We start from the raw sequence: 9,932 nt of genomic DNA, 5'->3' as shown, positions 1-9,932 counted from the left end.
TTTATTTAAATAAATGTTCAAAAAATAACTAAAACACCATGTTTGCCCCATCTGTTTTTTATATTCATGCAGGCTTCCTGTGTGATCAGTAATACCATCAAACTGCTCCTGATTAAATTATGATAATTCTAATAGTGGCCACACTAACTGTTACGGATCAGCTGTTCAAAGACACCGTTTACAAAATAAACTAAATAAACAACTGACTTGTAAAGTGAAAGAATAGGTGTCATCCATGTGAATGTATTCAGGAATAAGGAATAGTTCACTCACAATTCATAATTGTCTCTCACTAGTCTGTAGGCCAGAGTTTAGTTATTTCATAATCCTTTATCCCTGCGATTAAATAGCAGAAATTATATGACATGAGGCAAATACTACAAAGGATTTTTTTTGGGTAAACTACATCGAGCAGTCTCTCATGTCATTGTTTGTGGGTTCCATTAAAAAAGAGTGTGAGTATACCCACTTCTCCAGGGACCACTACAATACTGGCAGACAGGAACATAGGACTCCATGTTTAGATAGATTTCGTCTTAACCAGTTCAACCTCACAACAAAATCTATAAGTTTAGTGTAGCATCATAAGCTCCTGTTGTTTATTCTGATTTTCATTACATAAGTAATTTGAAAAAAGAATGTATGGCTTACCCCATTCCTCATCTGCCTTACTATCAGAGTTGTTTAACTGAATGCAAAGGTACAGAGGTGCCGGTGTTATATTAGTGAAAAAGCTCTGCAATAAATCCTGAATTTTCAATTTTATAAAAACAAATTCTATTTTATGTCAGAAGCAATACAGAAAGCAATTTGTCATCTGGGCTTTGCCTGAACTACGGTAATATTGAACAGATTAGAATAAGCATTTAGATGCGGCTTATTTGTCAGATTAAAAGTATCTTTAAATAACAACCTTCATGAAAGTATTAAACCTTTCATAAAGCCCACATTTTTCATTGGTTTGATGTCATAATCCAGCATTGAATGTTGTGTTTTTATTAGCTGTAGGTGCAATATCAGCACAATAAACAGCTTAAAAACATCAGTCTGTGAGTATTGATTTAAATGCACGTGTAGAATAAACATGTTGAGATGACTTCCTCTGCTATGATATGACAAATACTAACCACTGCTCCACCTGCACGCCCTATTATATGTTACATTAATAAAATCTAATAATATCTGTCCAAAACATAAAGTATCATCTTATGTGGTCTAAAACTAAACAAAGTTATTAAACAACATCTTAAAATGGGGAAATATGGAGTATAAAGACTGTTACATATTCAATTATTATAATCATAATAATAAATTGGATAGTACGCTTTCAATAATATTTTCATTCTTAAGCCATAAAACTGTGAATCTGCTGATGGGTTCTATCCACAGGGCTATAAAGGTGTATATATTATTATCACTGTATATGTGTGTATTGATCAAACTGCAGAGCTCTGCAACAGAGATGGTGAAAAAAAATCTTGCAACATGAATAAAAAGAAAATTCAATTTAAAGTCACGCTAAGGGAAGGTTCGGATAAAATCCATTATAGTTTAGCATCAAAAGTATGATTTTAAGCTCAAGTAAAAAAAAAAGCCATTTGCCACAGTGTCAAATTTGTGTGCTAAAGAAATATCTCTGGTAAATCTTCACTGAGCATAAGATTATTCTATCTCAATTCGTCTATGTAAATGGAAAACAAACAGCCTGAAGCAGTGGTGGTATAACAACAGTTATGCTCAACAGAGGAAGCATCTGTGACTGACTGCTAATAATATGACAAATAATACTTTAAATATTGCGTTATCTTGTTGATAGTCTCAGCTCCAGCTACATTGACAATGCATTCTGAAATTATTGTCAGTGTTTTCAACATGTATATTTTCTTTATTCATGGTTTCAACACAACTGCTGTTAAGAGTGCTAAAGATTCCTTTAAAGTTGCCTCCAAGAGACAAAACAGAATAAAATTCAATACTTTATTTTATTGCTGACTTATTAAAACCTTCACTTCATCTTTGTTGGTGTCTCAATCTCCTTGAGAGAACGCCATTAAATTAATCCAGTATTACTTTCATTGGTTCACTGCCCAATAATGAAGATGTTGGTAATAATTATTCACATCTCAGTGATTCTATTAGATTGCAAGTTGTGTGTCCATGTGCAAATGTGTCAGCAGCAAAACAGCACAGTTCCCCTCCAACACACACACGCTGCAGTTTGAATGTTCATTCTCCTCTGTCGGTTATATGACTTTGCTCTCTTTATAAACTCTTACTTGAAATGCAATTTTTTTTTTGTTTATCCTAACAAGCAATACACAGCAAGAAAGGCGTTTAGTGTGACTATTTCTTAAAAGAAGCTACTGTTAAAGGGACATTGTTTAACTATTTCTTTTTACCACCTTAAATTGATGTTTGCATTTACATATGTCTTATTATTGGTGTGTCATTACTTCCACTAATGATCTTATACATTTATAAAAGCAAAGAATTCTACATTGGTTTATTCATAAGGCTGGTCAATTCTTAGCAAAGTGCCATGAAATTCTGCCATCTTCACAAAAGCAGCTGCTGAAACAATGTAAACATTCTTTTACCTGCCATGTCTGTGTTGTTACGCTTTTTCCTTTAATTTATTATTTTAATTTATTATACAATTTGCAGTATTTAGGAAATCACAAACCTATTCACCTGAGTTAAACTCAAGAAAAGTATGGGGATGACATGGTTACACTTGAGTTGTGGAGGCTTTGTGACACACAGCATCAATCATAGCTGCAATATATGCTTGAGTTAGTGACGCTCTGGGTTCAAGTGTTCAGTCTATTTAAATAGCACTATTTAACCGGTAAATAACAGTTATTCTTACACAATATCCCTCAAACCGAGTGAAGACAAGTTAACCTGGCAGTAGCCAGACTGATATGTGTAGAACTGAGTTGAGTTCTACATTTTCAATCTGGGATGGCTTGTGTTCATTCTGTCCATGAAAAGGAGGGTCGTTAAGTACAATACTTCGAGCTGATTGGGTGACATGCCAGCTAGTACCTGCCTTTCATAATACGCTTTAATCCAATCGTAGCAGCAAACTGTGACGTTTCGTAAGCTGATAAATCAAAATATTTCCAAATCCTGTTGGAAGAAAAGCACAGACATCTTTTCCATCTACAAATGCACAAAATGTTTCTCTTTGCTCCTTTTTTAACGAGAAACTGTTGCTTTTTTTTTTTAGCTATAAACTTAGTCAATTGCGGTATTACAGCTGAGTCCTCCACCGTAGCAATATTTGTTATGCCCAAACAAGGCCCTTCTGACCCTATCCTACACGTCCCACCTCACTAAACACTGCGGGCATGTCATTGGTCCGACTCGCTGGTTGTTACAAGACGGACGTATTAGCGAGAGTCTTTCAAGATGGATTTGTTCTGAGACTGAAATCGATCTCAACAGATCTCGTGACAATTCAGCTTGCAGCGCAAGACAAGACAAGCTGTATTATCAAGAATCTTTATTGTCTACCGTAATTACTGTAATGAACTTTATTCTCAACACCCTAGTCAGACTGCAAATACAAGAAGGACACATAGTTAAAGAAAACTAAGCATATTTAGAGGACATACCAGTACTTAAAAATATAAAACACCCTCAGGAGAGAAAAACGAAACAAATAATCTATTATAACCCTTAACATTTCAAAGAAAATTTAGAAAATTCGTAGAAGGCATTATCATCCTTGGAATGAAAATATCTACTTTGAAATGTAGCTTGGAGTATTTCCATAAAACACTGCTTGTGCTGAAACAAGTCTATAAAATAGGCTGGTGATCTGTTTGACAGCCAACAGAGGTGTTTTTGTGTGTGTGTTATAATGTTTGTGTGTGTAAAGTAAACCTGAGATGGATTATGGTGTATGAGGGATTATTGCCTTCACTGCTTCAGGAAGAAAACTGTTATTAGATCTAATTGTTTCAGATTTAATTTTCCTTTATCATTTTACCGAAGGAAGTGGGACAACCAGTGTCCACTAACTGAGAAACTTCATCTGGGACTTTTTGTACTTGTAGTAGCTTGGGCTAAAATCTGCCTACCTGGATTAAAATATAAATTGGTCAAAGTAGATTCCATTATTATATTTTTTTCTTTCATGAATCGTAACTTACCATTGGCCCTGCTGGTCCAACGTCGCCTCTTTCTCCCTTTTCTCCCCGAATACCCTGAAAAGGAAACATTGTAAATAATCCAATGGGTGTGGTTTTAAATCAAACAACAACAAGAATAGATCAATAGAATTAATTAAATTGCATCAGTAACTTTACTTTGTTACTTGGTCACACAGCATCTTATCACTGCCCCAGAGTAGCTTTCATCATTTGCTGCAGATTAGGATTTCTTACCGGATATTCAAACGCAAAACTTTTCACTGGAAAATATAATAGCAATTTTATCCTTTTTTAAATCAAATCTTGGGGTTCTCGAATGTCCTATTTTGAGAGCCACTACACAATACATCACACTGTCAACATATTTAGAAAAAAAGGTTGATTTGTTTGGCAAATGTAAGGATAAAAGTATAAAATCAACAGGTTTAAATGTCTAATTTCAATGTTAGATGAAAAAATAGTAAACTCCTGAATTCTTCTAAGGAGAACGACAAATATTTCTCACTCTGATCTGAGAGCCTAAAGGACTGGCTACACGTTGGCACATGAGCGATGCTGCATTTTATTGGTCATTTTAGTACCATATATGGATGACCGTCGACCACACTGTCAGAGTTCAGTTGATGGTTGATGACAGAGTATGAAATTAGTAGAGTTTCTCCACACGTTTCTCACATATTATCCAAAAATAAGGGGTAAATGGCTTTTACACTCATTAAAATCCAACTGGGGAGAACCCTGGTTTTGGGAGAAATCAAGACAAAATGTTAACCACAGGTGAAATCCTCCTCCTTCTCGTTATATTCATCTGCTATCATCTCCTCAATCTCCTACTGTATCTCATCTTATCTCTGCAGACCATATCCAAACTATCACTGTATTTAGAACCTAAATTGTCAGGAAAGACCCACAAACACCAATGGCTGTCAAAGTAAGTTTAAGAATCAGAACCTCCTCCCAAAGTAGCTATGTGGTAGAGCTGGGTAGTGTGGTCATCATTTTCAGCTCCTTCCCAAAAAGACTTTTGACTTTTAGCAACACTTTATCTACACAATTAAAACAATTTACGTAAAACAAGTGTCAGTTAAAAATTACTATTAAGATAAAAACAAGTGTCAGTTAAAATCATTAAATTAGGAGCTTCTTAAAATGTAGATCTCCATCATCTGACACAGAACATAAAATGTTTTGAAAACCCCACAACTGAATAAAATCCTCCATGTTCTGTGTGGCTCTGGTTAAGTGAAACTGAAGCCTTATTCTGGCTTTAACGTTGCACTTCCACAGCTGCTGCATCAAGGTTTAGGTACTACCGAGGTACTACCTGCAGTCTGTCTCTATGGGACAGGTAAATGGCCATCTTTGCTTCGCTGTTTAAATAATTTAAAAGTCGGGCTTTTGGCCTATTCCTTCTGCTTTGACAAAACCCCCTATAAAAACAGCATTTGTAAAAACTATCCCAAAAAGGCTAAAAACACAAATTAAAAGGTTAAAAATGGTATTTAGCCATGCGCATTCCGAAAAAACGTGGAACATGTTTTCAGACAGAAAGCAAAAAAAAGAAAGCCTCGATACATGCTTTGCAGGAAGGCCCCCTCCATAACTTGACACATAGCCTACTAGTGTTGACCCTCGCCTGCTGTTGGATTCCTCTTTACCTGCCAGATTTGTGTTTGGGACCCAACTCTAAATCCTGAGAGCAATGAAATTGACCAACATAAACATTTGTTGTTTCCTCTGAAATCCCCTTGACTGGTTTGTCCATTCAGACTAAAACAAGATCCAGTTATTGGGCCATTATACAGCCTTTTATTATCTCTATTCACTCTACAGTAGATCCGCATTTTGGTTCCTGCTATCTAGTGTCCTAAGCTAACAGTGTTCTGACTTCTGAATAAAGACTTCACTACATATTGAGTCTGAGTTCCGACTTGGTGTATTGGGTCCAAACCAATATCCTTGCTTGTAAAGGGTGCTTAAAAAATAACTATCAGTAGCCCCGGGTGATACTGATCCATCAAAATTACCCCAGCAATATGCAGTTTTGGTTCCTTAATATCTAAACGTGCATATTAACATGACGACCAAAATGTTTAAAGTACGCTGTCCATTCTAAATAAAGAATCATACTTTGAAGTGCATGAACACACAAACACAGGCTTACTGGGGGTCCCTGAATGGAGAGTCCACTGGGTCCCTGAGGGCCAGGCGGTCCTGGAGGTCCAGATGGACCGATTTCCCCTGTAGGCCCCTGTGGTCCCTATGAAAAACAGAAAAGAAGAACAATGCTAAAATCACATAAACTAAAGCTAAACATGTTTTTGCCAGAGTAGTTTTTAGCAGGTGACTATAATGCTCATAGACTAAAAGAATTGGACATTTGTCTCATACTTAATACCCTCAGCTCAGATGAAACCTGTACAGAGGATTTGAGTGATTTTATGTTTTGGCTGTCAGGAATTAATGTTTTAAATCTTCTCACTGTGATAATGAACAACACTATTCATCCACACAGATAAGATACACAAAAGTCCCCTTTGCCCCAGAAATTTTCATATAGTGTTTTTTTTAAGCCTCTAGATCCAGCAAATGTAAAATGAACTTCAATATTAGAAATCAGTCCAAGCTCTCCAATCTAAAGCAAATGGTGTATATGCTACTTTTTTAAACAAGCCTTTATGAAAGAGTTTTTTTTTTTTTTTTGAGGGGTTGCACCTACTTCACAGAATGTGAAACAGGTGACAAGGATTAACATACACCCTCTGACCAAGTCCCATCTAGATATTAGGGTTTTCTTTGCTGGCTGTCTCTACAGTGGGATCTAAAGAAGGAATTTAATTTGGACACTTCATCCATCCATAGTCTGGTTTTTACTGCTGTTGGAGATTCATTTTATTACAGTGTTAAAAGTGCAGTCAGCTTTGCTGCAACAGCAGCCAGAACAGAAAGGCTGATTTGTGGTTCTCGTAGGTGTCAGTGCAGTGGCAGCAGTAACCAAAGCAATCCATGGGAGTTCTCGGTTCATGTGTTTCTTATCCATAAAAAAAATCCCACAACACTATGAAAGCAAAGATTTGATGTAGAAAAATGAAGGGGGAACAAAAACCGAGGCATAAAATGTTAGGTGAGGTTTAACTGTGTAATCCTCTGAATGTAGCAACAATTTTTCTTTAGGATCAAATTGTTTATAGCAGAAACTGTTAAGAGCAAGAGAGAGTGAGGCTTTGAGCAGATAATAGAAAGGTTGCATCAATACCACTAGAAATACCAGCAATATTAACTGGTAAGATGCTTAGTACAATTCAAACTTCTAAGTTTATCATTACTTTGCTTTTGGTCCACGGACATTAAGGGAAAAAAAATAATTACAGCAGCTAACTCCTCCCATGTTCATGATAATATGCTATTTTTCACCTAACATTAATATCTAATCACTGCCCACCAAGAGAAAACTTGAAGTATTGTTCTCTGTGCTGTTTTAATGTCAGAAGTTTCACCATCAGCAGGGAAAAGCTTTGAAAAGTATTGGAATCTGCCTTTGAAACATCTGATTGTTACATCTCACATCTTTAGATATCAACCTCTTTTGATTCTAAGCACGACATTTTGTGAGAAAAGCAAAGGTACGCTCATAAAAAGACCGTTGCTCTCCTATTACCTTTCACTGAGAGAAAATGTGCTAACTGACCTGAGTTACCTGGATTTTGTCTGACCTGACCAGATCCAAAGAAAACCTCTCCTGGTTTAGATTTCAGTTTTTCTAAAAGGTTTGGTTCATATTTTACCCCTTGAGAATTTGACTCATGACCTAAATCATTAAACGGACAAGTTCTGGAAGATCTGGAAACCTTTAAACTCTTACCTACAAAAATGACAAGTTTCCATCGAAGAATAGAGCCAACTATCTATTCACTATATATCATTTTATTTAGTTTTGAATATGTCATTCATTTATTTGTCTGCTGTCTATATATATTATTGCTTTTTTGTCCTTTTGTTGTTTTGTACTTTTTAATTATTTTTTATCATTATTATTGAATCTGTGATTAATTTAGTCTTCTACTCCTTGTACTTAAAAAAATGTAAACTAATAGAAAAGGGTATGAAAAAGTGTTTCTTCAAAGTTCAGCATTTAATTTGAAACTATAAGACTCAATGCAGTGGATTAATTTTATTACAAACTGGGATTAATGGCATAAGATTCTGACAGTATAATACTCTATTTGAATAATATCTAAGTAAATTGGATTGACTCAATTAAAAAAGTTTCCTGGATTGGAATCAAAATGTCTTCAAACTTGAAGAGCCCAGTGGTTTGTGTTTTTTTGTATGGCTTTTTCGGAATGATTGTGACCTGGATGGCTTAGAATCTTCACTATCAACTTGGATTGATTTCCGTTGAATCAGGACTTTTTATAGATTTGATCAAAATTGGACTTGTCAGTCTTGTGAAGTTGTTTGAGGTATCACTGGTTGTGAACGGAATTGAAATACAAATCTACCTTTTTGTAATTCTGTCTTGGTTGCTTTAAAAGAAACCTTTTGTGTTTTTCCCAAAAAAAAAGATAGGATGTATTATAAGCTGATAATTTTAGAAAACGTGTTTAGGACTTTAAGTCCACATTACTAACCGTCACTCCTGGTTCCCCTCTGTCTCCTCTGGCTCCCCTTATGCCAGGTCCACCCTGAAACCCAGGATAAAACAAATGGGTTTAAATGGAAAACAGCACAATATTTGAATGCCATAAAATCTATAAATATTAACCGTCAAAGACATAAAAAAAACTGATTTGTGATTTCCGTGTTTAAACAAATTGGCAATTATAAAAACAACCAGCTTATAACAATAACATAAAAAGAAAACACATAGCAATGCCTTTCTTATAAACAGGGGGAGAATAGCAAATGTGAATGATGGGATATTTTGATCCATTGTCTAATAGGCTATGGTTATTTTAATGATATTGGCTGTTTTTATATTTAAAAAAATTATCTCTCTAAATGAAATATGTTGAATATACATGCAAAAAAAAAAACAAAAAACTAAAAAATGATGGCGCATGTACTTTTGTTAAAAAGATCATCTATGAAAGTACTGCCAAACAGGGAGGATGGATTTTACCCAATAATGTATTTCGTTGGAAACATGGTTTGTCCTAGACTTAATAAACAATTTCGGTCCAAGTTTTAAGAGGAGTCAACCAACAGTAGAGAAAATTTAGCATTGTAAACTTTATTCATACCCCTAACCAATAAGAAAACACACTCATCCAATGAAGTGAAAACAGGTGTTGTTTGTGACCATAACCTTTATAATGTAATGTAAGTTGAAGGACTGACAGAGTCTTTGGAATAATTGCTTGACAGCTAGATAACTGTTTATAATGTAGGTTATTCTGGTGACACAGTTTTAGATACAGGCTGGTTTATTTCTGTGCACCTCGGAGGATCAAGGTCAATTAAAAGCTGAGTAGAGATAAAGTCCAACTGAATGCTAGAAGAATCTTTAATTTCTGAATTACAGCTTGATTTGACTTTGTATGAATAAAAGGCAGATGTTACCTTTTTGAATAAAAGGCAGATGTTACCTTTTTATCTTAGGTGGGCTTTGTGCTACGTTTTAAGACCATTTGCTTTTTATTTTAAATCATGCAATACATATATCTATTTGTAAGCTAAATCCCAAACTCTATTAAACATGAACACATTTTGGTATGTGCAATTTAAGGTTGGAATAAAAGTTGTTTTTAAACATCAAACATATAAAAAATA

At 35.1% G+C, this 9,932-nt stretch overlaps 1 protein-coding gene across 3 annotated transcripts in view; it reads right to left on the bottom strand.

The window, feature by feature from the left end:
* Positions 1-9,932, bottom strand: part of col14a1 (collagen, type XIV, alpha 1) — a 176,961-nt gene that overhangs the window by 32,005 nt on the left and 135,024 nt on the right. For all 3 annotated transcript variants that reach the window (XM_015380812.1, XM_015380811.1, XM_015380813.1), the window contains 3 exons: positions 8,792-8,845; positions 6,325-6,420; positions 4,161-4,214 (listed from right to left, as the gene is read on the bottom strand). In XM_015380812.1, coding sequence (XP_015236298.1) covers positions 4,161-4,214; positions 6,325-6,420; positions 8,792-8,845 — 204 coding nt within the window. The remainder of the gene's footprint in view (positions 1-4,160; positions 4,215-6,324; positions 6,421-8,791; positions 8,846-9,932) is intronic.

Source organism: Cyprinodon variegatus, unplaced genomic scaffold (genome assembly GCF_000732505.1).
Source record: "Cyprinodon variegatus isolate N-32 unplaced genomic scaffold, C_variegatus-1.0 Scaffold221, whole genome shotgun sequence".
Lineage (NCBI taxonomy): Eukaryota > Metazoa > Chordata > Actinopteri > Cyprinodontiformes > Cyprinodontidae > Cyprinodon > Cyprinodon variegatus.
The sequence above is the reverse complement of the archived record's forward strand: the minus strand, read 5'-3'. Positions and strand labels throughout refer to the sequence as shown.